This window comes from Monocercomonoides exilis (genome assembly GCF_001643675.1).
Source record: "Monocercomonoides exilis strain PA203 chromosome Unknown scaffold62-463630, whole genome shotgun sequence".
In the NCBI taxonomy this organism is placed as follows: Eukaryota; Preaxostyla; order Oxymonadida; family Polymastigidae; genus Monocercomonoides; species Monocercomonoides exilis.
This window is the reverse complement of record NW_027150607.1, coordinates 329918-356312: the sequence shown is the minus strand read 5'-3', so window position 1 is coordinate 356312 and position 26395 is coordinate 329918. Positions and strand designations below refer to the sequence as shown.

Below are 26395 nucleotides of genomic sequence, written 5' to 3'. Positions count from 1 at the left end.
GCAGAACAGTTGATAATACTTTGTTTATTGATGTCATTTGCAATCATTAATAATTGAATGATTGTTCGAAGTATTTTCTATTTATTGATAAAAGAAAACAATAAACTTTTATGTGTTTTTGTGCTCAAAATGGGACAGGATCGTTAACAACAATCAAAAATAAGAAATTTTCAATTCCAGAAAATATTTTTGAGAAAAAAAATTGTTTCCACCAGAAATTTAACCAGACAACGAACAAACTTTTGTTAAAATAACAAAATATTGAACATTCTTAATTGGATATAATCACGTCTGTTTTCGCACAACTTTTTGTGTCTATATCCGATAATTATTATACGCAATGTGACTTGACACAGAAAAAACATAAATTAATAAATAAATAAATCAATATTGAGTAATATTTTCCTAGGAAAAATTTCACAAAATCATATTTTTCAACAACATAAACAATTTTCAATCTCTTATTATATCTTTCAGACTTGTTTTAATATATTTTCAATTTACGAATAAAAGAAATTTTTGTTTAAAAAAATCGTTATCACATTGAAAAAACCTTCTATTGAAATTGAAAAAGTGATAATTTATATTCATCTTTATGATTTAATGCGATTGAAAATGAGTGAAAAAATCTAAATATTTTCGGACACAGAAAGATGTGACTATAAACCTATGTGATTATATTCCATGTGATTATTTCCAGGGTTGAAAGTTTTTGAAACAGTAAAAATCCATCATAGAAAATTTAAAAAAAAATGTGTTGCAAAATCATTGAATTGACAAAATATTTATCGTCCACACTTTTGGAAGAGATGCGTTAATAAGAAACTGACAACATTTTTATAAAATTATTAAACAGGAATTTACCATTCATCAGAATAACATTTATTCATCCTTTTCTCACTTCAAAAAAAGAAAACATTTTTTTTTCGTTTGTTTAAAATCTAATAAACCCAGTTTTATAAATTATTATTGTAAAAATGAAAGTTTTTTCTGCTTTTTTGAGTCTTAAGTTTAAATGGATCTTCTAATCAAAGTTCTTTTATTGAAATCATCATTTTGTAAACTGAGCACAAGTGAAGAATTTTTGAAAATGTGATTATATCCTATTTCAGACATCATTCTTCATCAAACACCTAAAAATAACATCAAAATAGTTTTTTTATGATTCATATATCTCTAATCATTCAGTAACAGAAAAACTTCTGATATGAAACTGAATTTTGAAATACTAAGAAAAATTTTAAAGATAAATGGAATGTTGATTTTTCATGAAATATTTTCGATTTCGAATTTCAGTTATTTGATATCGAACAATTTTTTGTTTTTTTTTTGAATTCAATTAATAATTTCACAAAATCGAATAATTTTGGTGAATATTTATGGGGAAAAATCCGAAAACATAATAATTTATTCATTTTTTTAAAATTGGGGGAAATTTTGAACTTTCAATCTATTTTTGCACTTAAAACAATATCTTTTCTTCTCTCAAAACTTTCTAAAACTTTATCAGATTTTATTCGAAATTGGAATTTCATATTTGTCAAAAAATATCGTTTTCATTCTTCCAAAATATTTTGTGGCCTCAAACGAATTTCAAAAAATGAATTCATTAATATTGCATTTTTTTATTCACAATTGTTATCAAAAGTGCTTAATTATTAAATGAAAATGTCTGGAGTTAATTATTTTGGCACATATGTTTGTGTTTTGAATCACAAGTTTTCCAACTTAGGCTGAGGATAAATCTTCATTCAAAAAATTATTTGCATCGCATTGATCCATTTATACTGTGTTCTTCATTCATAATTCATAAAAAACAAAACACAGTTTTTTATTAATCGGTTATTATTATTATAATGAAAAAATCCTGTATCACACAATTCAAGCTTTCCGTGTGAATATTCGGACATTCAGACTGTAATTCCTTCAAGCTGAATACATTATTCACAAGAATCATTATAATTGGTAACAAATGCTTCAGCTTTGAGTTCAAACAAAACTTCTTGTTACTCAAGCGAAACAAAATTTAATCAAATGAATCACATTACAAACTCTTAACCAGAAGCATAAGAAAATGAGTTTGTTTCATTTTTGTGTTGAATTATTGTTCAACTATTATTTTTGTTTTATTTCAGAAAAGTTTACGATGAAGAAAATAAAAAGGTTAACGAGCGTTCAATTTCAGAATCAGATTTTTATAAACAAAAAATTTAAACTCGTATTTTTACAACAAATATATGAGATCTTCCTTCCCCAGAACAAAGAAGGAAAATTGAACGAATTTATTTGAACAAAAAAGACATTTCATTGATACTAACTGTCGGAATGTCAGATTTTTCCTACTGCAAGCGAACTCGATAGCCCAATTTTTAAAATACAAAGGAGAGGTTCAAAGTGTATTTTTTCCTATGCAGACAAATAGCTTTGTTACTTGGAATGGTTGTCTTCGGAGATAACTCAGACACAAATAGGTTTGTGGTCAAGTAAGACTAACCACAAAATTTCTGATTCGATAAATCTTGCACATCCATATTAACAACAAGTGTTGAGAAGAATGAATTATTAAAAAAAGAAGACCAGTTTTCATTGAAAGTGTTTACTTATATGGAGCAGTGGTAATTTTAGCAGATGCAACTTCAATACGCACCGAAAAGCTTGTCCGAAGTTTCGAGAATCAGAAACTTCTTTGGGATGGGCATCATAAAGTTTATAGTGAGAAAATACAACTTTTTGTTTCAGCTTCATATCCTTTTGAAGCTTTATTCACATCTGAAATCGTTGAGGGGAATATTCATGATTTCTCTCCATTGAAGAAAGATTTATATCCATTTCGCGAATACTTGCAAATCACTAATGCGAACAGATAAAAGAATGGGCTGAATGAATTCAACATTCAATGGAAAATAATGGCTGATCGAGGATATCAGGCGGTGGTGGAAGGTTTGGAGTTAATAACTCCTATAAAAAATACTAAAGCCAAAGAAGAGATCAAATACAATGCACAGTTAGCTAAAAAGAGGATTCCTGTTGAATTGTTTTTCGGAAGGATGAAACGACTGTGGAAGCAATGTGCTAGCAGATATCATTATGGGCTGGATGACGCAAAAATTGACATTGAAATAGCTGTGTGGCTGACAAATCTAAAATTCAGGCAAACGATCTGAAAGAAGATGATAAAAAGTTTGAGCTGCAATGTCTTATTTTCAATTGAGAAAACGTGGAAAAACAATTTGAAAAAAATGTGAATTATTTAAATTCTACGAAAAAAGCAATTATTTAAAGATAAATTCAAATGGAAAACAAAATAATAACCAAATAATTAAAACTAATTTTTGTGTTTATTTTCAAAATGAAATTTTTTGAACAAAATTTTTGGTTTGATAATATTTTTTTTAAAAATATGTCAACGAATTCAGAAAGGTGATGACAATAAACAACAAATGTCTCTGTCATTCTTACACATCAAACATTTGCTTTTTATATATTTGAAAAATTGTTTTTTTTATTTCTAAGAAAATATTATTTTCTGTGAAAATGAATTTTCATAATAAACAACATACCGAATGACGTTCCAATTTCAAAAAAAAAATTTACACATATTTTCGTAAAAAACGATATTTCATTTTTCAAAAAATGAAAAATAGGGAATCAAAAATAACACATTGTTAAATTTTTAATTTATGTACTTCAATTGTATTTCTTTGTTTTTCATTTTTCATGTCAGTTTTTCTTTTTGATGGTTTTTTATTTTTATTATTATTATTATTATTATTATTATTATTATTTGAGATTTTGAATACTGTTTTATAATTGTTATTAAATAACTTTAAAAGATCCTAAAAAAGGTGGATCGAAAATTGAAGAATTAAAGTTTTCTGTTTATACTGAACATATTTCACATGAAAATTTCTTTTTAAACCACTTTTTTAGTTTTTAAATGAGCCAGTGACAAAAATAAATATGAAATGAACCATCCTCCGATTAATTGAATGAAATCAAAAATTATTTAGGAAAAAGGGAATCACATGACCAGTTGGAAACAATTTGTTGATATGTGAATAAAAAAGATATTTTCATAAGGAAACGATTTTTGTTTCATTTTATTTAATGCAATGTTGGAAGAAAAAATGTCGTGAAAAACGAAAAAAAGTGTCAAAAATTTTTCTATTCGGAATCTCGACTTAAATCCTCTTGATATCTGGATGTTGATTTTTCATTTTATAATCCTTGTTCTTTCATATTTGACTTTTCTGATAATTGTACAAAAAAAACTGTCACTGATTCATCTTTGACGGTGCCTTCTGGGTCTTGTTCAGTTTCCTCAGTTTCAGGATTCAAATACAGGATTTTTCTTTCAATATGTGAAACATTTCATTTATTGATAATGGTGAGACAAAAACACAGCAAGGCTCTCTTCAATATATTTGTCTGTCACGTCAGGTTTTGGTAAAAACTTCAAAATCTCAAAGCACAAACTATCTAAATTGCATTTTTTTTTGAAAAATTGCATGTGAAAATTTTTCTTATAAAATATCCCATATTGTTTGTGCAAACTTTTGTGATAGGATCTAAAAAAAGTGACACTTATGATGCGCAGTTATCTGAACATGAAAAAAATTTTGCAAACACTTGTGAAGTTTCAGCTAGTTCGAATAAATTGTTGTTTTTGTTTGAGTGTTTCATAGGATAAACGAAACAAACGTTTAATAATTCTTTTTCACATCTTTTTTAATCGAATATTTGCTCTTTCTTTCTTTGTTAGCCCTTTCAATACCATCAAATTACAAATTTTGAAGTTTCCCACTTCCTTTGTAATATTTTCAACTTCCCAACAAGGCCTCTTCAATTTCAACAATTCTCCACTTTCTTCAGATAGTTTAAAAATCAACCAAAAATATTTTGACATTGATGATCTTCAATTTGAACGAAGAATTGTACACTTTTTCAAGGCGAAATAGGTCAACAATTTATTTTGTTCGATATGCACTCAAAGGCAACAATATTGAAGAATGAACGAGTGAAAATTCGCACTGAAAAGCTTTTTTTTAATCACAAATTTTGATATTTTTGTTTAACTCCAAATAGAAAATTTCAGTAAAAAATTTCACAATAAAATGTATTTTCACATCCGTAAACAAGTATCATTGATATCATTGCTCAAATTTTTGTCACATTTTTCGTATATCAAAAAATAAACTAACTATTCTTTTTTCTTTTTCTTTTTTCTTTCTTTTTTTTTTTTATAGGATCTCAAAAAGAAAATGTTAAGTTATTTATTTTTTATAGAACATTATTGAATTTACATTTTTCCCCCACAAATGTTAATGAAATGTCAAAGTTAAAAATCGGATATTTTTTTAAGAATTTTTTTTTTGATATTGTTTGTGTGGGACAAAATATTTTTCTTCAGGCATTTTCATTGAAAAATTATGCATCTTAGATGAATTTTTTGTGATCAAAAAATTTGAAATAAATGGGTTTATTTTTTAAAAGACGTCTGAGGCAGTAAAACATAATGTTATTATATGAATGATGTTTGTTAACAGTAATGAAAAGCCAATTTATTTTTAAATCTGAATAAGTATAATAATGTTCGAAGTGAAACAAATTTTATATTGTTTCGAACAAAAAAAGCTTGAAAGTCCGTATTTTCTCCCAAATAAATAATTTGCATATTATTTTTGAATTCAAATTATATATGATGAAATCATCCAAATCGAAAATTATATCATAATTTATCATTTTTTTATTCAGTGGAAAAACTATGCAGTACAACAAACCACTTCGAATTGGGATAACAAAAAGAACAAAATACATATGAGAATATTTGTATTAATGATGAATAGGTAAAAATTTAATGTCAAAAAATTAATAATTTAAAAAAATTTCACAAATTGAATGAACGTTTGTCACAACTGTGTCATAAACAAACAAATGAGATAACATACAAACAGTCTCTGTTGGATTTATTCCCTTCTTTTTCAGCTTTATGCATGGATGACACATCTGAACACTGGATTGAATAAATCTGCAATTCAATTCTCGACAGCAATTAATTTATACAAAATTTATGTTTTGAACATTTGGGTGATTATTTTTGAAATCATAATTTTTTCTGGTTGTTGATTTTTTATAGGTTTTTTGTCATTAAGAAAAGATTTTGTATTTGAATGCTGAATTCTTCCCAACTGTATCATTGACATATGTTTTTGCTCAAATAAAGATGATGATGTCATTTGTGAGTCTTTTCATTTTTCAGTGTTCTTTTTCAGGATGTTCAAATGAAATATTCGAACCGAAAAATATGAATGAAAAAAAAATGATTACAAAAATAATCACCCATTTATAATTTATTTATTCAATTATTTAAGGAAAACAGATTGGAGAACGTGAAGAGAAATATTTTTCTTTTAATCACATTCAAGAGAATTCATTTCAATATAATTGAAATATGAATACTTTGTTCAGTATCCAAAATTGTTTGATCTTCTTTTTTATCACGAAAATTATCTAAATTTCTTGTCATTTTGCATTATTTTTTAAATAAATGTATTTCACTAATTCTGTGATCTTTTTTTAACAATAAAAAAACATATTTCATAAATGAAAAATTATGCAAAAAAATATAATTTCAAATATTCGCAGAAACAAAACTATAAAACAAGAAATCAAAGATTAAAAACGAAAGTCAATAAAGAATATATTAATTAATTGACTAATAAAAATTCTATAAGAACTAAAACGAAATTATAAAGAAATGCGGTATTAGCTTTGACTAATACCAATAAGTGACATAAAAAACCAAAAAGTGAGACTCAAAACCGTTTTGATTGAGTCAAGACCGATTGATTCAATTCTGGGTGTATGATCAATTGAAAATTACAAAAATAAAGAGTTATGTTTTTGTCAATTTTTCATCAATGCATGAATTTTTTTACTTATAATTTTTAATATGAATGTTTTTTATTGAAAAAATCGAAGTTTTGATGTTTAAAATATTTCAAATTTCGATATTCAACTTTAGTTTTGTAAGAACAGAATGAAATTAAATAATAACCAGCATATTTCATTCGTTTGATAATTTGGTAAATTATAAATATAGCGGAATTTCAAAAATCAGTGTTTTTAAAAGTTTGACTTGTTTGAAAAGTGTTATGTGTAAATATGTGTTTGAATAATAAAATATTATTAAGAAATATCAAATGACAACAAGAAAAGATTCGGTAAAATTGTGTGTTGCTAATAATTAATTATCTTCATATTCTGAAGCATCCATACCATTCCCAGCCCCTAATTCATCATCCTCCATTTCACTTTCCTCATCAGCTCCAAGAATGTCATCTGCATCTGGAACTTCTTCATCTATTTCTTCGATTTCTTTTTGATCAGAAATTATGATGGGTTGTATTTCAGGCTGAAATATGATTATTTCAGAAAAAAGATCTTCGAAATTAATATGTAAATTGCGTTGAACAAGCCACATTGATAAACAATCCGCAATAAATGTTTTTCTTACTCCATGACGAGGGAAAAAACCCCTAAAATGACTCCAGAGACCTTCCACAGTATTCGTGCACGCCTTTGTTATTGGATCGACAAAGTTTCTCTTGTGATATACAGTTAAGTGTGTGTATCCACATTCTCCGAGGCAAGAATAACTTCTCCATTCATCGCTGAAAATTGTAGTTCCTGGGAGAATCCATTTTTTAATGATCGGAATTAAAGTTTCTTTTGAACGGTCGGGTACTATCATTACGAAATTTTTCCCTGCGCCTCCACCTTCTTTTCTTTCCACTGCGCTGAATATCCACAATGGATCCTTTTTTCTTCCTCTCGCATATTTTCTCCTCCTCCAAATTGCCTCGTCGATTTCCACCACTTTTCCAATCCCTCCAATTTTCTCCATAGATTGATTCCATATCCTTGTGCAAACTACTCTTATGACGCTTTTCCAATAACCAATTGTATAGAAAGACACGTCTGTTAACATTTTAATATGTTTTGAAGCTAATCCAATCCAACAGAATAAAATAACAATCATAATTTTGTGAAAGGGCAATTTGCTTTTGCTGAATACAGTTCCGTGCAAGACGGATCGTTTTATTCTGCAAGATGAACAACGGAAATATCTGAAATTAATTCGCTCACTGTATATTTTCATATCTTTCCGACATTTTGAGCATTTTTTCGGTTTATTCGAAAAAGCTTTTTCAAAAAACCACTTCCAGGCTCTATCAATATCATGAAATATACTGGATAAGTCAGCAATTGAAAATTTTTTTTCTGTTGCTTCAGGAAATTGCATCACAACAAGGATCAAAACCCATAAACATGTAAAAAACAAACATTTCATAAATAAAAAATATGAGAATGAAAAATGAATTTTTTCAACGAAAACATTTTTCACAAACAACCAATGATTAACTTCGTTGTATTTTTAAGTATTAATTATTAAAATTCAAATTCCGCTATATTTACAATATGCCGATAATTTTTTTATAAATTCGATGTGTTAAAAATCAATGATCATGGAAATAAAAGAAATCCTAAATAGCTATTTAAAAATTCGAAAACAATAGATTCAAATAAAGAACATAGCATAAAGTTCACAGACGTCACAATTAATAAATATCAAAAACGTAACAATCCTTTATTTATGTAAAAATTCGCTTATGTACCAAAAAAAGCCAAAGAAAAATATATAAACAACAAAAAAATTAAATAAAAACAAAAATTAATTGGCAATCAAAGCATTATTGAATTGTTATTATATAAATAACTCTTAGAATGATTGTTTGTGTGCATCATATGTTGTATTGAGTGTGAAACAACAGAAAAAACTAAAAGAAAAATATTCAACATATCGCACGTGAACACAAAAAAGCTCATTGCAAACAAATTAAAAATATCATAATTAGAAACACATCAAAAAGTTGCTATAAACAAACTGTTTTCCAATGGAATACAAAAGAAGCATCAATATTTTTTGATCAAAATTGATATATAATTTTTGTATTTTTGATCACAAATAAGATAGAGGGAAAACTGAATTGATAGAGTCATTACCAATAAGAAAAACGAAAAACTTTTTGATTTTATCAATTCGAATTGACCCGCTCAATTCGTTGAAGGTCTATTATTAGAACTTCATTGATGATTTTAAATCAATTCTTCTTTTATTAATCTCGAAACAAAAAGATTGAGAAAGAATGAAAAAGTTCGAATCACATCGATGTGATTGAGTCACATCCGATAGTTGAAATGATGGGAACTCGATCCTAAGAAATTATATTCAAAAAATGGGAAATATCGATCCGTGAACAACGTTGGTTTTTCGCTAATGTCTCAAACATCATTTCTTGAGGTCTTGAGTTCCGTCGAAAAGCGAAATGCAATTCCAGAACGAGTTGATGTTGAAAAAAAGGAGACAAAAAAATCAGTAATTGATTTCGCAAAAAAGTTGACAGGTTAACCAATAACATCATATTTCCGATTATCAGGTTTTACCAAGTTTAAATTCGATCTCCTTGTGCGACTTCTTAGCGATGAGGTTTCTCCCAACAGAAGAAATGAAAGAGCAGTGAACGAGTTCAGAGATCAGTTATTTCTTTTAATGAATTTTTTGCATGATGGCTCTACAACATTAACTCATATTTTCGCATCTTCCTTCTATCAAACAAAAAATTCAACAGTAAAATTGCTTCATTCAATTGTTTCCGATATCAAAGAACCACTTTCCCATTTATTTTTGACATTCAGAGAGAATCGCTTAATCGATATGAATGATGTTGCAATTGTTCTGGATTGCACCGTTTTACCAATAAACAAACCAGGAGGTAGTCTAATGAATTGCAAAAAATTCTACAGTGGCAAACACCACATCTATTGTGTAAATGTCGAAGTCGGAGTGAACCCTGCTGTTGGAACAGCCTGCACAATAAGTTTTGTTCACACAGGGTCCACTCATGATTTCACAGTGTTTAAGGAGCATTGTCCGCTCTTTAAGGATCAACTGAAAGGTTCGAAAATACAGGCTGACTCTGCCTATATCGGGGCAAAGCCAGAGCTTGATGCAATTATTACTCAACTTGTGGGTACTCAAGAATTGGCATCGAAAAGAGTTATAGTTGAACGGTTTTTTGGAAGGCTCAAGACGCTATTTCCTGTTTTCCGGAGGCAGTGGCCTTTTGAGCCTGATAGAATATCAGATTATTTTATTGTTGCCTGTTATTAAACAAATCACCATATTTTGAAAAATCCTTTGACCACTCATGATCTGGATGTAAATCAACGTTTTTAAGATGCTCTGATAGTTGAGTATTTGAAAAGACAGAAGGCAAAGAACATTGCGAATGAACAATACAGAGTAAGAATGAAAAATAGACTTAATCCGAGCCAAGTTCCTTCACCAAGATTAACAATTCTGCCTATTCAGGCAGATAGTGTGTTTTTTGTTTTTCTACCCATATTGTTCTTTTTCATTTTATTTATTCATTTCAATATATTTTCATGCCATAACTTAACTTTTTCAGATGATTCTGAAGAGTCCCAAGACCCAAAAAACGTTCAGATCCAAGAAAATATAAAGAAAGAAATGAAAAAGAAAGTTTCATTAGAAGAAAAAAGGAAAGATACACAAAAATAGAAAAAGAGAGCGAAATGACAAATAAAGAAAGAAAAGATATAAGTGATCAGCATTCCTGGTATATCCCTAACCAGTGGAAATCAACTCGATTATTTCGTTCAACACCCAGTTCCTCTGCCTCTTCATCAACAATTTTTTCTAATGCCTTTAGTCAACAACCAACACAAACACCGTTGCAAGCTCTTCTTAAAGAAAAGCATTAAATATTTATTGTTTTTTCATTTTCACATCATTAATTGTTTTCCTTTTCAAAAATTAAACAGAAAGCTTTTAATAACGAGTCCTTGAATTATATTTTAACTTTATTTAACAAAAAATTGAAAAGAAAATACTGAAATGCTATAAAATTACTAATAAACAAACAAAAATTGAAAATTTCATTAAGAAGAATATTTTTTTCAACAAATGTATATATTCAATCGATAAATTTATCAATTTCATAAAAACAAACATGGCAATTCTATTAATGTTAAATATTGTCGAAGTCAGTGTCAGGATATCTGGTTTATATGTTATATTCAAAAGAAGAATCAAAATTGAACATATTTTAAAAAAAGCAAATTTGAAAGTTTTATAAGTGATATATAAACCTTCTCTTTGTAACACGCTTCTTATTTTCAAAGTGCTAGAGAAATAACTGGAAAAAAAAATTAAGAAAGATCACATCAAAAAAAAAAAAAAAATAAAAATCTTTAACTGGACACGAAAAAGTTAAAGAAAGGTTCGAAAAGTCAATGAAAAAGCCAAAAAGTTCTAACTAAATCGATGTGATTCAGTCGAATTTTCGCGTTTCGGAAAAATGAATGAAGTTCTATTCTCATAGTCGGGGAGTTAACCCGCTCAGGGGAGTAAACCCGCTCACCTGATCAGTTCATATTTTTAACATTTTTTGAATTGCTTGTGAAAAAAAATAAAGAAAAAACAAAGAAGGCAATCAATAAAGTCTTATTACTAAAAAATATCATGAAATACTATAGGAACAGAGTAAAAATCTGAACACTTCTATGCGAATGTGTTAAATATCCAGTTCATTATTTTATTTTGTTAATTCGAGGAAATCATTTGAGTTAGAAAAAATTCTTCCAGATCTCGAATTTGCAATGCATTTGGTAGATGTTTTGATAGATTCGCTTCATTCTGGGGGTTTGTCGGTGATGATGCTCAAAACAATCTCTGGGTTGAACGGATTCCACCCTGTGATTTTCCAACTCGCTCGAATAGTCGACGGAAAAGATCCCGTTGCCAATGCATCCTTTAAAGCTTCAACAAATAGTTTTCTTCTATCTTTTGCACAAGCTGATGTTCCACAATTCGTTGCTTTGCTGAAACTTTTCTTCAAATTCGCGAAAATGTACTGATCATTTGGTTGAATAAGATGAGTGGTTTGTGAGGGAAGTTGAATTAAATCAATTAAATTATCCTTGCATATCTTCAAAACTTCTGTTGAAAAATGGCCCGTTCCTCCGTCCGTGATCAAAATGATATGTTTCTCTGCTTTTCCGATCGTTGTTCGTTTTTTTAACATGCAAGGCAAAATAGCTTTTTGGAAAACTTCTGCAAATCCGCTCGCTGATAGATGACCATTGGAGCTGGGGATAAAAACCTCGGTTTAAGTTGTGGCTTCTCTGTATTCTTCAGGAAGATTTAAACGTAGAATAAAAATTAGCGCTAAATATCTGACCCCGTCAGCGCTTGCTAAAAACATTATGCTTGTTGACATTGGGAGAGATGACTCAGGAATTATTGATGGAGTTGTGGACGACGATGGGATAATAATTGATGAATGATTTACAGAAAAAATCATAGAAGTTTCATCCAAGTTGAAAAACAACTGAGGAATGACCTCTGTCGTTTCAAAAAATTTTGTGACCATGTCAAAGAATGGAGCAATTGTTTCTTTTGATGTTTAAAGAGCTCGATGAATTGGAAGAGGTGTTGGACGCTTCAGCTTTAGTTCAAAATATCTCGATAAAAATCTATTTGGCCAGTGTTTATCAACACATATTATATCATCTCCATCGCTTATCTTTTCCATTCTTATTTCATTTGCCTGGGAATTATAAATAATTAAATGATCATAAATTATTCTTTTCCAAACACACAATTTCTGCAATTTGTTTCTTTGAATGATAAATCCCCTTTTCTGCATCCACCTCTATCTTTGTAACAATTCTCAGTTCATCTGATTTCGAAAAAATTAACAGCTTTCCAGGTTTTCCTTTTGGTCTTCCACAGTTTTGTGCTTTTTCAGCCCTTTTTAACGAATGTCGAGAAATCACTCCCCCTTCTTCAATGGCAGATTTCGAAAGACCGCAAACCAGGTGAAAGTACAATCCCTTTTCGTGTGAATCATGCAACAGCCTGGCTTCGCTGGATGCTGCCAATCTTGCAACTTGAGTTTTTTTCATCAACTTCAGCTTTTTGATCTTATTCCCATTTTTTCCACTTTTTCTGAGCGGGTTAACTCCCTGCTATAGTGTGTAAAAAATCCGGGACATGTCATAAACCCGGAACTTCATTTTTTTCGTTTTTTAATAATTGATTTTTTTTCAAATATGAACGATATCTGTTCTGAAAACAAATGAGAAAAAATCAACTGCCATATATTATCTTTTTATTGAAATAAAACATTATAAAAAATAATAAACATTAAAAAAAATAATAAACATTAAAACAAAATATTAAACATTAAAAAAAAATACAGTTTGAAAATGTTATTAAACATGAAAATTAAAAAAATATGGATGAACTCCGTCATCATAAAAGGTCATTGGGTCTGTTGATAGAAAAATTCTTCCATTGAAATAAGGCAATTGAGGATCCATGATTTTTGAAGATACTTTTGCCCACTCAGGCTTTTTCTCTGGAAGTTTTGATAGAACAATATCAGGGTTGAAAGGCCAGATGCCTGCATCTCTGAATGAAGCTGTGATTGAAGAGGGACTAAATGCAGCATGCAATGCAGTTCTCAGTTTTAAAACAAAGTTTCTCCTTGCACAACTCGCATTGGGTTCTTGAGTTTCGTAATTAGTTATTCTGAGAGAATTTTTAAAATTGGCATTGATGTGGAGATCCAAAGGTTGAACTAAATGAGAAGTATGTGAAGGAGGAAAGCATAGATCAATTCTGTTGTCCTTCGCACATTGTATGATATTCCTTGACAAATGAGCAGCAAGTGAATCCATGAATAGTAAACAATGCTCTTCTTCGCATTTGACGACTTTTTTTCTTTGGATCATAAACGGAACAATCGCTTTTTCGAAAAAGAACCGGAAGCTTTCTGCAGTCACTGAGGGAGTGTCATCAACCGTGAAACGTAATGAGTGTTTAGTTGCGTCAGAGTTTTCCTTTGGTAGTTTTTTTGCTCTGATTTTGAAAATAGCTAGATAACTTACTCCATCTGCTGAAACTAGGAAGAGCCCTGAGATGCCTGCTGGGAGCGATGGCTCTAGCGTCATGCATGCATCATTTTTGTATGAAGCAACAACCAGGCTTGGCTTGACTTCAGGAGTTGTAATAAACACTTCGTCCAGATTAAAAATTAATTGCGATTTATACCGATGCTCATCAAATAAATGTTTATCTTTTTCAAACCAAGGAAAAAGGCATTCGTTTGTAGAATGAGCAGCTCTCGCTGCTGGCAAATGAATGGGATGTACAAAGAAAAGGTCCTCGTTCGACTTGATAAAAGAATATGGCCAAGTGCGGCACACATGAATGCTCTGAGTTGGCTTGTGTAGATCTTCGGATATGACTTCTATTGCCTAACAAATACATGAAAAAAGATATAAACACAAAACTTTAAAAAAAGAAAGAAAGAAAGAAAAATCCAACTATGTCTCTCACTTGTCTTGCACACGGAAAGGCACCAAGTTGTATTTTATCTTTGATTTTTGAGAAGAATGTAGTTTTGTTTCGCGTGTTCAGAATTGGAGGTCTTCCTATTCTGCAAATGGCCCTTCCTTCCTTCCTTGCCTTTGCAGCACGATAGAAGCTGCTTTTCGTAACTAATCCGTTCTTGAATAAATCTGTAGGCCTAAGCTTCTTCGATTCCATTGAATCAAACAATTCAAGCAACATCTCCTCCCTGTCTACTGCATTGATTTCAATGTCATGGTAATCAAGCGTCATTGAATCATTCTCTCCTTCGACAGCCTTTTGGCTTGAAGCTTCTCCACAATCTTCCTTTTCTAAATATTCATCCATTTTTTCATCATCACAAAAACAAAGCAAAGGGGGAATATCAACAATGATTTGATTAAGGTTCTTTCATTCGTTTCCATAATAATAATTCAATAATTCTTTTTGAAAGAAAATTCCAATCGATAATTTTCATTTTTCAACTTGAAGGAGTGTTCAGTTAATGCATAATCATGCATAGAAAAATGAGACAGATTAATATGATTAACTCATTTCATAAAGAAAACTTTTCGTTGGTGCATGAAACTGGGTTTGTAACAGAAGGATTTTTAGGGTTCAGAAGCTGCTAAGCTAGCTGGTTGATGGAAGAGCTGAGGGAAGGAAGCTAAGGAGGTGGAGGAGAAGGAGATAAAGAAGGAGATACAGAAGGTGCCAAAAGAGATAGAGAAGGAGTAGATTGGGTGGAGGTGTCAGCAGAAGTGAGCGGAGGTGGAATTGGTACAGAAAAAGATGAGAGCTCAGCAACTGCTGCTGATGATGATGAAACAGCATCTGTGTTCTGTTGGATTGCACTCAATGAAGACACCGAATTCTGCTCCTTATGAGGTGCTTGTGACGAAAGAGGCAAAGACGGTGAGTGTGTTCTCCTATCCGAATAGTCCACGCTGCCTATCATTTGCTATCTGAACATTGTCTGCTGCAGCTTCCCCATCGCCAGTGCAGCTTCTGCTGAACCCATCCACCCACGTGGAAGCAGAGGGCAGCGAGCGGTCGACACAAACAGCGTCTGCAGAGGCATCTTCAACATCCGCTTCAGCTGCACCCCCAAGTCATTCAGCTGCACATGGGGGAGAATAACTGCTGGTGACAGCTGCAGCGAAACAGACCCGCTTTTGATTAAATCGTCGGGCAGATCTGCACGCGTCTTCGCAGCCAAATCATCTGCTGATTCATCGTCTTCACCATCATCTCCATAATCACTGGTCTTTCCATTGTCTCTTTTGCCTCCTCTCATCACTGTTGTTGCTTCAGATGTGCTGCTGCTGCCACAGCCAGATGAAATAGCCAGTCTCTCTTTAGCTCCACCAACCACCACAAACTGTGAAATTCGCTGGGAGATGAAGTCGGCTGCCTGCTGTGCGAGTTGACAGAAGGAGAGGTGAAAAGAGTGCAGAGAAGAGACAGAACAAGAGGAGAGAATGTGGAGAAGGGAGAGAAAGGAAGAGTGGAAGCAGTAGAAAGAGTGATTGATAACTGAACGGAAGGATCCTTTGCCAAAGCATGTGAATTTGTGGAATTTAAGAGTGGAGAAATAGAAGCAGAAGAAGAGGATGATCTCAAAGGAGATGTTGATGAAATAAATAATGATGATCGTGTGCTTGCAGGAACAGATACCCATCCTTCATCCGACGACGCCTTGTCTCTCAACAGTGTATCGCGATCCTTATCCTCATCACTGTTGAAAGCTGACTTGGAGATTGGTGGAGAAGTGGAAGAGCATGCCTTCAGTGCTGATCCATATGCCACATTCATCCCATCCACAGGCACACCTTCCAAAATCTCACTTAGCTCCGATACGAAGCTCTCCACAGCTGCTGCTAACATCCCTGCCGAAGCAACTCTTACGTCTGTGGAAGCAGCACTTGCCATTCTGAACGCACATCTCCTTGCCATACTGAACACGTGGCCCCGTTGGTGCAAGGCTGTGATGTGCGCCTCCATCGACTGCCCACACCGCTCTAAAGACGCCTTCACAGTCAACTATTGCCAGGGTGCGGCGAAGGAGGTGAACTGCTCAACGACAAATGGGCGACCGAAGTCGACAAGAGGAGGATGAAGAGGGAGGAGAGAAGTGGAATGAGATGCATTGAATGCAGAGTGCTTGGCAAATGAGGAAGAGGAATAAGGTGAAAGCTGTGTGGTTGTTTGGGAGTGAGCGGAGGGAGATACCAGAAGTGCAGTTTTCTTCGCTAAAAGAAGAGGGAGATTTTGTGGAAGTGTTTAGATGCATCACAAAGGTGGCTGCTCGAACGAATGGGACAGACAAAGTGGAGGAAGAGTGAAGAAGAGGTGGCGTATTGTCAGATGAAGTGTTTGTTAACTTCGCTGTGGAAGTTGAACGAGAAGGAGCTACACCTGTTGAAGAAGCAGTAGTCGTTGCAGAAGAAGACGATGATGATGATGAAGGAGAAGTTGGCATTACAGGAGCCAGCGATACATAAGACGATGAAGCAGACTGTGTATAACCCAAAGCACTGCTTTACCCCGCCAGCCTCTTCTGTGCCAATGAAGACATCGCCTAGTGGAATGTGAGTGGAGACAGGATCTGATTGACTGCATCGACCAGCATATTGAAACCTTCTGCGGGCCGCTGGTGATGATACCTTCGTCCATCATCGTCTGCATCAGAGACGATTGGGTTGCGCTGTCTGCCTCGCTGATCTTCCGAATGCGGTCCCAACTGAGCATCCAGCCAGTGCTGCTGAGCTGCTGAGAGGGCAGCTGGCTGCTGTTTGTGGCGTTCATGCCGTGCTGCTTGGCTGTCTTGCCTGCTCTGCTCTCCTTCTGCTGTGATGCAAAGGAGAGGATTGGAGTGACCAACAGCTCGATTTCCTTGGTAAGTGGAGAGAGGAGAGGGAAGAGAGCAGGCTGGCAGATAGTGGGGGAGAAGAGGAGGACTGACTGAGGCAGGGCAGTTGTGGCTGAGGCAACTGCATATGCACCTGTGTTTTGAGAGCTGTTGGAGATACCACGCAAGTTCTGAATCTGATGTGAAGTAAAGGTCAGAGCACAAATTGGTAAATGAGGATGTGATAATGATGTCTTGAATGATGATGAAGAAGAATAACTTGTTCTATCTGCACTGCAATGTCCATCTTCTGGTGAAAGAGCAGCAAGTGTTGTGACCTTTTCAGATTGATAATCGAACTGTTTTGTGCGTGCCTTGAACCCAGGACTTCGTGCCTCGTCGACCTTGCTAAGTGTCCCCAGCACTGCCACTGTGACGTCAATGCCTTCAATTCCGTCTAAAAATGTTTGCAGGATTGGCTGCAGCCCACTTTCTGAATAAGAATCAGCTGATCTTCTGAGATGAAGGGAACCAGCACGGACAGAGAGAGACTTATGCGCAGAGAGGGAGCTGAGGAAGGCAGAGGGAGAGTTGGGTGAGTTTGACTGCTCAGAGGGAGTGAAGGAAGAGGGGATGTCAGCATAGCCGGGAGATGGGGTGAGAGAAGAAGAGGGATAGATGGCAGAAGAAGAAAAAGAGGTGGAAGAAGAGAATGAATGAGGAGAAAGAGGAGTGGGAGATGGAGAAGGAGGCAGGGATTGGGGAGTTGGCATGTGGGAGGAGATTATTTGGGGTGGAGAAGAGGGGAAATGAGAAGATGACAGGTTGAGGGGTGGAGAGGGAGAAGTTTGTGAGGGCGAGGGAGGCATGGGCAGAGAGGGAAAGTGGAGATTTTGTTGCTGGGTTGACTTGGCAAGTGGAGGAGCAGATGGAGGAAGCTGAGTGGTGTTGGGCAGTGAGGAGTGGACAACCGCCGAGAGGGATGATGTTGAGATGGGTCATGCACAATAACGTGTTAATGATTTAGAGACTTGTTATCACAAGGGCGAAATGATTGCTTATTGGATTTTCAACTGCCACGTGAGCACATATCAGTTTAGACTTTATATTGCTTATTACTGGAAAGAATTCGCAACTTTATTACAAATAAAAGCATTCATATAAGCTTATATTTTCATTCAATAAGAAAATCAAAATACAACCTCAATTTTTATGTAAAAACAATTTAAACTTAACAAACTTGTTTATTTTTAAGAAAACTCATTTGTTCATTCTTCTGCATGAATCGTGGTGAATAATTACATCTGTTGTTTTTGCGTTAGTTTGGATTCATCAATTTATTGAATGAAAAATATGATAAAGCAATTATCAAAGAATAAGAAGTTAGTAAATAAAATAAAGAAAGAATATAACTAACGTTCAAATGAACTGTTGAGATTTGAGTTGTTTCACTCAAATTTGTTTTTATAAGTAAGAAAACTCACAAAGATTATTTTTTTTTAAACCGAAAATGGGATTTATTTTTAATTGATCTTTTATAATAATTAAAAAGGGAATTATTCCCGGGCACTTGACACGCTAGAACTAAAACGTTGTGTTATTGTCAATTGTAATTGTTTTCATCAACCTCTTTTTTTCAAGTGCAAAAACAAAAAATTCATAGACAAAACGTTTTGATTCATTCACGATGAATTAAATAAAAAGTGGGACAAGGGGATCACAAAAAAATTACCGAATAATGTGTTCGTTCAATCAGCTTTTTCTGTCTTAATCTGAAAATGAGTCAATCAAATTTTTTGGAAATTTTAACTCACGTTGAAGAAAGAAATGCTCTTCCTAAATTACTCATCAAAAAGAGGAAGAAAAGAAACTGTCATTGATTGAAAACGCATTGTCCAAATTCACTAACAAAGATTTGGGCTTTTTCAGAATGACTGGTTTCACAAAGAGTGAGTTTGATCTTCTTGTTCGTCTTGTTCAACCTGAGATATACCCTCATCCGGGGAAACGCAGAGTCATTGAAAAATTGGATTATCAGTTATTCTTGTTATTAAATTTTTTTCATTTTGGATCACCAACAGTTTCTCATCTCATTACCTCACCTTTTCTTTAAAAACAAGATGCAACTATTCGACTTATTCATTCGATCTTGCAATCCATCAAAGTCTCTTTATCTGATGTATTTCTCACGTATAGACCTGACAGAATTCGTGGAACGGAGGAGGTGGCACTTGTTTTTGATTGTTCAGTTTTTCCGGTAAACAAAACAGGAAAAGAATTTAATTGTGGAAGCGATTGTTTCAGTGGAAAGCACAAAATTTATTGTGTAAAAGTTGAAGTGGGAGTGAATCCAAAAACAGGAACTGCAAGTACAGTCAGCAAGGTTCATGGCGGAGCAGTTCACGACTATGTCGTGTTTCGTGAGCATTACTCTCAGTTCGCAGCACGTTTGGATGGAGGAAAAATCATGGCAGATTCGGCTTATGTTGGTGCAAAAAGTGAATTGGGAGCAATAATTACCAAACCTGTAGGGACACCAGAGCTTGCAGCACATAGAGTAAACGTCGAACGCTTTTTTGGTCGTTTGAAAACATTATTCACAATATTTCGTCGACCTTGGCCCTTAAAGATTTCTTCAATTGCTGAATACTTTTACGTTGCATGCTGTTTAACAAATTATCACATATTGCAAAACCCATTATCGGAGGCAGATTTTGAGGCTAATCAACTTTTCCTCTCTGATCTAATTGCAAAAGTTGAGGAAAAAAGACAGAAAAAGGAACTAGCAAATGAAAAATACAGAGCCAGATTACTTAATCGACTAAATCCAAGTTCAATTCCAACTTCAAGAGTAACATCTTTACATGCACTTGAAGATAGTTTGAATTTTCATATTTTACCCATATTGACTTTATTTATATTAACAATTAAATTTTTATTTTTTTCATATACCATATTTATTTTTTTATTCAGGTGATGTTTCAACTGAGCAAGAAATTCAGATCAATGAAAAAAATAGCAAAACCAGCGGAGATCAAAAAGTGGTAACAACTTTGAATGAAGATACTCGAATTCCGTCGATTTCTGAAAGCGATGAAGGTTTTGTTTCCAACAACATTGATTTTTCTTTGAAATGGCTTCTTCCTAATCAATGGAAGTCTGCCAAACAACTTTTTTCTCATATAATTCTTCTTTTCTAACTTCAGCATCAGCTAATTCTTCTTCTGTTATATTCCCACCTATGCAAAACCTTTCTTCTTCTTTAAATGAAACCTCATCTTCATCAACAACACAACAAGCTTCATCTACTTCTCCACAACCTCTAACAACAATTCTTATTTCGGATCAAACAACACCTTCTCATTCATCTGAGTTGCAATCATCACAAGAGACATTTATGAATGAAGGAGTAACTTCCACTAATACCTCTCATTTAACTTCTTCTCCACCTTCAATTTTTTCTCTTCCATCAACGTCAAGTACAATTGAAACTCATCCAAGTTTTCGTTCGTCTCAACCAACATTGGGAAAGCAAAAAATATTCAAGTTCATTATCGCGACCACGATCTCTCAATCTGGAACAATTAATGCCTTCAAAGAAAAAGACCTATCATCATTCATACATCCATCCTCCTTCTTTCACTCAGTTTATTCAAACAGAACATAGCCAGACTCCTGATAACGATTGTTTGTGTATTGCAAAAGCACCAGCAAAATCCTGCAAGAATCAAAAAGAGCCCAGTACTAAACAATGCCAACACAAGCAAACTGTTCTCGAGTATCTTTTGAATGTTAACAGTTCTTAAAAAATTGTCCTTTACATCTTTTTCATTGGAATTAATATCTTTTCTTAAATTCTTTTATTTATTACGTTTGTTTTTTCTCCAATACTTTTCCCATCGGCAAATCAAAAGAATATCGGAACTTTCAAATTATAATTATTCTTGTTTCTATTGATTTCTTTTGTGTTTATAAAGTATTGAAATGTGAAAAAAGTTGTCGGAAAACGTTAAAAAAAACTTTCAATAATTTTTTATTCAAGCTGATCAAATGAAAATTTCTGCTTATTCATCAGAATAATTAGAAGCATCCTCTCCGTCATCAACGCTATTTGAATCTTCTTCTTTTTCATCATCACGCGGCCCATGCAGTATATCGTCAGCATCAGGAATTTCTTCATTTTCTGAAAAATCAATTTCTTCATCAGCAATAATGGGTTTTTCTTCTGGAATAAAATGAATCATTTTTTGCAAAATATCAGCAAAACTTGGTTTAAGATTCCTTTGAACAAGCCACATGGATAAACAATCAGCAATGAATGTTTTCCTTACTCCATGCTTTGGAAAAAACGCTCTTAAATGACTCCACAACCCTTCAACTGTATTGGTACATGCTCCGGTTTCTGGATCTTTGAAGTTCCTTTTATGACAGACCGTTATATGTTCATAACCAATATGTTTCAGACAATTATAGCTTTTCCATTCATCACTAATAATTGTTGCGCCTGCTAATATCCTTTCTTGAATAATAGGGATCAATGTTTCTTTTTTCCTGTCTGGCACGATGATAACAAAATTTGTTCCAGCTCCTCCTCCTTCCTTCCTCTCAACTCCTCCGAAAATCCACAGCAAATCCTTCTTTCTTCCTCTTCCATATTTCCTTCTCCTCCAAACAGCCTCATCTATTTCGACGTATTTTCCCGGTTCTCCTAATTTCGGCATCGTTTCGTTCCAAATTTGTGTACACACAACTCTCACAACGCTTGTCCAGTCACCAATAGTTGGATATGAAACACCCGTCAGCAAATGAATTTGTTTTAATCCAATTCCAATCCAATAGAACAATAGAATCTGCAAAACTATATTCGTTGGTAGTTCCATTTTGGAAAATACGGAATTTTTAAATATTGAGGTTTTTTTTCGGCAAGTTTGACACCAAAGATATTTGTAACCTTCTGTTTCCTCCCTGATTCTCCTTTTGCTTCTGCATTTAGGGCAATCCTTGGTAGCGAACTCTTGAAAACGTTTGAAAAACCAATTCCACGTTTCTTCTTTATCATGGAAGATCGTATACAATAGAAATACTGTTTGACTATTTTTTTCCTCTTCAGATCTTGCCATTAAACTTTTTTGATCATAAACCATAGATTAGAATTTTTTTGACTTTTCCATGTTTTTTTAAACTTCTTAAAAAGACTTTCCGATAGCTGAAAATTTGCACATTGAATCAATATATAACGTAAATGACTTTCACTATTTTTTTGTGCAAAATTGAGAGTTCCAATATACTTTCATTTTGCCCCGTTATGAATTAATTACGTAGAAATAATGTGATAAAAAATGATTTGGCATTCACAATACGTTATGACATGGACATATCGTTTTTGTTTCTCTACGCATAAGCCCTAGTAGCTCAATTGGTAGAGTGTCAGACTGAAGATCTGCAGGTAGTTGGATCGAAACCGACCTGGGGCAATTTCTTTTTGAGAGATTTAATTATTTTTATCTATTTCTCTTTTAAAAAACTTTTTAATTTGTTTATCAATATTTTTATCAAATGAAAGTAATATGATAATTTATCACTCTTAAAATTTATTTGACAAGATAGAGTTTAGATCAAGAAATATGAAGAATAAAATACTAAAATGTTAAAAATTTCTCTTAGAAATAAATATTAAAAAATTCATTTTTCTATTGGCTTTTTTTGTCATTAGCTGGCTGGTTAAGAAGATAATGTGTGCCTGTGTGCTTTGCGATTAGATCTAACCAAGTTTTTGGATAATGCATGTCTTCAACCAATGGATCCCTCTTTTCTGAAATTGGGGTAAGCATCGCAAAATCTTTGTATCTCATGAATTGATCAATCCACAAGCCGTACCATTCAGAACACAACATTTCTGCCCATTCGTTGTTCAAAGCATTTGCGTAGTCAATGGCTGCATCTATGCTTTCGTCTCTTGCAATGCGACTAATTTCTTCATCGGCAGCTTTAACTTCCTCCAGGAAATAGTTATGATAATCTCTTCTCTTTTCGTCTATTTCAGGCTTCATTTTTTTGTAGTTGGTGTAAGCAAAATTCGCCACCAAGTTGGACACCCAGAACATCGAGTGATACGAGAAATGATTCAAATCGACTGAGTTGTCGAAAAGGCACTGGGGAAGCTTTTTAACTGAAGTGTAGAAAGGAATGTGCACAGATGTAGCAGCATCGTCTGTACCAAACCAGAACAAACCACCAAGCGGGTTGTTTTCGTTAACTTCGCGGCATTCTGCAATGAAGGACCAAGCTGTCTGTTGAGTTCCAATAGGACGTTCATTGCAATATGTCTTTCCTTCAACTTCCCAGCTAAGAGGCGGGATACGATAAGGGCAAGACCAAGCCCCACCTCCCACATCAAAAGTCTCAGTCATATCAAGAATAGTTCCTTCAAAGTGATTTCCCATCGCTTCTTCGATATCCTCAACGGATACTTTCATACCCTCAGGAAGTTTGTAATACAGCTCCATTCTTTGTTTGGTATGGTCCCCTTTAACATAGTCAGCAAAATCATCCATTCCTGGTATCTGCATTTTCTTGAAGAAAGACCAGACACGAGCATCGCAATGGCGCGCACCGGAAAAGTTAACAGGTCCATAAGCCTTGGCGAAGTCAAATTCTTCGTCATTTTGCGAATCAAACCAATTATGCTTGCGCGCAAAACTTATTGTATGCTTTCCGTATTTGCACTGTGTCTCATCATTCAAAATGATTTTATTAATTCTTGCTTGATTTGCATGCCCACTAATGCAATCATCAGGAATTTTCATAGCAACCCATGCAACTAATTCATCATCGTCTGGTTCTCTTTCAAGATCTGCCTTTCCAACAAGCTCTAAAATCCAAACTTCATTTGGATCAGCAATGGAAAATGATTCACCTTCGGATGCATATCCCATTGTTGATGCTAAGTGAGTTATGCATTCAATAGCTTCCGCGCAATTTCGTGATCTTTCCAATGCAACATAAATAAGGCTTCCATAATCAATCTTTCCAAGTTTATCTTCGTCTTTTTCAAAGAAAGTACCACCTCTTTGAGTTCCCCATGTTGATTCTCCAATGGCAAGACTAAATTCATTCATATTTCCAACAACATTATATGTTTCAGCAACTTCATCAATCTCTCCAAGGTATAATCCCGTGTCCTTTTGAATGAAAATTATTGTTTATAAAAAAATTAATATTACAATAATTGAAATTGAATTTCTTACCCATTCATATATTTTTCTTTTATCTACAGTTGGATCATGCTTTGCAGCAGGAGAAAAATGTAGATCTCCATACTTTAAAAAATTTAGATGCAAAAGATAAGAAAAACAATGAAAAAGATTTTCTCAAACCAATGAGCGAGAATCTGCTGCGTACGAAAACCTATTCATTAATTTTTTCATTTACAAAATATGTGCATTTCCCACATGACCATTAATATGTAAATAAATACAAAAAGTCATAAAAAGAAAATGCAGAATTCATATTATCAATACTCAATTAATTGCAAACATTGGATGACCTGTTGCTGATGCAGTCTTTCCAACAATCAAGTCTGAGCAGCTGTGAGTTAGTGATACCAATAATGCAGAAAACAACAAAAACATGTTCTAACAATCAATAACTAAAACTGATCCGAATGCCCATTTTTAAGATCATTTTCATAAATGACTGTGCGTCGGCAACCTCTTTCATATGTATGCAATAAATACATTTTTAATTATTGCATTAAAAATATGTATATTAAATTCATATTTGTAATTGTCATTTTTGCTCATTTTTTGTAAATAAAATGTTTATTGTTAACAATTGCAGACTGCCGGCGGAACTGTCGGAGGATCTTTAATAAAAGGACCTTACTGGAACTTTTTTATAACTGATTGGTAAGGATGCATTATTATTTATCGATAAATAACAATTATATTTGTAAAAACTTATTTTTTCGTTATTTGTCAGTCCAACAACCGAAACATTACCAAATTTTAAACGTACTCTGGAAAAGTATCATTCCCATCATTTGATCAGAGTTTGCGAACCAACTTATGAGATAGGCATGCTTAAAGAATCAGGAGTTAGCGTTTATGATTGGTATTTTCCTGATGGATCAATTCCACCAAAATGGATTTTAACAGATGTATGCGTTCATTAAATTATGAAATTAAGCCTATTTTTTAAATCAAAATCGATTACTATTTTAGTGGTTTGATTTGTTGGAAGGATTACGACCAGATATCTTTTCTTCTGTGAAAGTGTCTCAAAAGACATTGAGTCAAAATCAAATGTCTCATTCTCAATCACAACAAATTATTTTTACTGACACTTCATCTAAACAAGATGGATCTGCTTTTGCTTCGGCTTCTACCACTTCAATCACTTCATCATCCACAAACATTTCATCTGCGTCTCCTTCTCCGTCAAGTACACCTTCACCTTTGCCTCATCCACAAACCTCACCAACTCCACCAGCCACTGACCCTGCTTCTATTTCTCCATCTCCTCAAGCATCATCAGTTTCCGATATGCCTGTGATTACAATTCATTGCGTGGCAGGTCTTGGCAGGGCGCCTCTTCTCGTGGCTCTTGCAATGATTCAATATGGAGTAGATAATGCACAGGCTATAGCTTCCATAAGAGAAAAAAGAAGAGGTGCTTTGAATGCAAAGCAAGCAAAATACGTTCTTGAATGGAAGCCCATAAAGAGAGGCACAAAAAAAGCAAATTCAAGTGTTGGGGGTGGCTGCGTAATAGTTTAATAATTATCTTTTTATACTTCATTAAAAACATTTATTATTTTAAGTTTTTTTAGTCCTTTTAGCTTATAGATGTTTTGCTTTGAATCTTCTTTTGTGCATTGTCAATTTTTGTTTATTTTACGTTTAAAGTTATTGTTTTTGTTATTTGTATTTTCGACTTTGTTTTAGTGGTATTTTTCACACAGATTCATTATTATAGAAAATTTCTTTGTATTCAGTTTCTTTCATATTCTTTTCTCCAACTCTCATTTTAATGTATCTTTA

At 33.3% G+C, this 26395-nt stretch overlaps 8 protein-coding genes across 8 annotated transcripts; 3 read left to right on the top strand and 5 right to left on the bottom strand.

Annotated features, from left to right (window-relative positions):
- Positions 1–9778: 9778 nt before the first annotated feature.
- On the top strand, positions 9779–10234 carry MONOS_1270 (putative DDE superfamily endonuclease; the record flags this gene model as incomplete). Its single annotated transcript, XM_067865341.1, has 1 exon — positions 9779–10234. One exon carries the CDS (start codon positions 9779–9781, stop codon positions 10232–10234), a length of 456 nt encoding a protein of 151 aa, XP_067719497.1.
- Positions 10235–12551: 2317 nt separating this feature from the next.
- Positions 12552–14851, bottom strand: MONOS_1271 (uncharacterized protein; the record flags this gene model as incomplete). The annotated part of the gene is made up of 4 exons (XM_067865352.1): positions 12552–12695; positions 12748–13116; positions 13486–14409; positions 14480–14851. 4 exons carry the CDS (start codon positions 14849–14851, stop codon positions 12552–12554), a joined length of 1809 nt encoding a protein of 602 aa, XP_067719496.1.
- Positions 14852–15464: 613 nt separating this feature from the next.
- On the bottom strand, positions 15465–16459 carry MONOS_1272 (uncharacterized protein; the record flags this gene model as incomplete). The annotated part of the gene is made up of 2 exons (XM_067865363.1): positions 15465–15920; positions 16181–16459. The coding sequence occupies 2 exons, from the start codon at positions 16457–16459 to the stop codon at positions 15465–15467; spliced, it is 735 nt and encodes a 244-aa protein (XP_067719495.1).
- Positions 16460–16984: 525 nt separating this feature from the next.
- On the bottom strand, positions 16985–18127 carry MONOS_1273 (uncharacterized protein; the record flags this gene model as incomplete). The annotated part of the gene is made up of 1 exon (XM_067865374.1): positions 16985–18127. The coding sequence occupies one exon, from the start codon at positions 18125–18127 to the stop codon at positions 16985–16987; it is 1143 nt and encodes a 380-aa protein (XP_067719494.1).
- A 1157-nt stretch (positions 18128–19284) lies between these two features.
- MONOS_1274 (putative DDE superfamily endonuclease) lies at positions 19285–21021 on the top strand (the record flags this gene model as incomplete). The annotated part of the gene is made up of 4 exons (XM_067865384.1): positions 19285–19307; positions 19551–20233; positions 20328–20453; positions 20561–21021. The coding sequence occupies 4 exons, from the start codon at positions 19285–19287 to the stop codon at positions 21019–21021; spliced, it is 1293 nt and encodes a 430-aa protein (XP_067719493.1).
- Positions 21022–21418: 397 nt separating this feature from the next.
- MONOS_1275 (putative Uncharacterized transposase-like protein) lies at positions 21419–22234 on the bottom strand (the record flags this gene model as incomplete). The annotated part of the gene is made up of 1 exon (XM_067865394.1): positions 21419–22234. One exon carries the CDS (start codon positions 22232–22234, stop codon positions 21419–21421), a length of 816 nt encoding a protein of 271 aa, XP_067719492.1.
- A 632-nt stretch (positions 22235–22866) lies between these two features.
- On the bottom strand, positions 22867–25025 carry MONOS_1276 (putative peptidase C69). Its single transcript, XM_067865404.1, has 4 exons — positions 24891–25025; positions 24731–24761; positions 24602–24673; positions 22867–24535 (listed from the first exon to the last, which is right to left on the bottom strand). Exons 1-4 carry the CDS (start codon positions 24983–24985, stop codon positions 23045–23047), a joined length of 1689 nt encoding a protein of 562 aa, XP_067719491.1. The 5' UTR covers positions 24986–25025; the 3' UTR covers positions 22867–23044.
- A 4-nt stretch (positions 25026–25029) lies between these two features.
- On the top strand, positions 25030–26131 carry MONOS_1277 (putative protein tyrosine phosphatase type iva protein 1; the record flags this gene model as incomplete). The annotated part of the gene is made up of 4 exons (XM_067865415.1): positions 25030–25075; positions 25194–25261; positions 25335–25512; positions 25577–26131. The coding sequence occupies exons 1-4, from the start codon at positions 25046–25048 to the stop codon at positions 26129–26131; spliced, it is 831 nt and encodes a 276-aa protein (XP_067719490.1). The 5' UTR covers positions 25030–25045.
- Between the last annotated feature and the right edge of the window lie 264 nt (positions 26132–26395).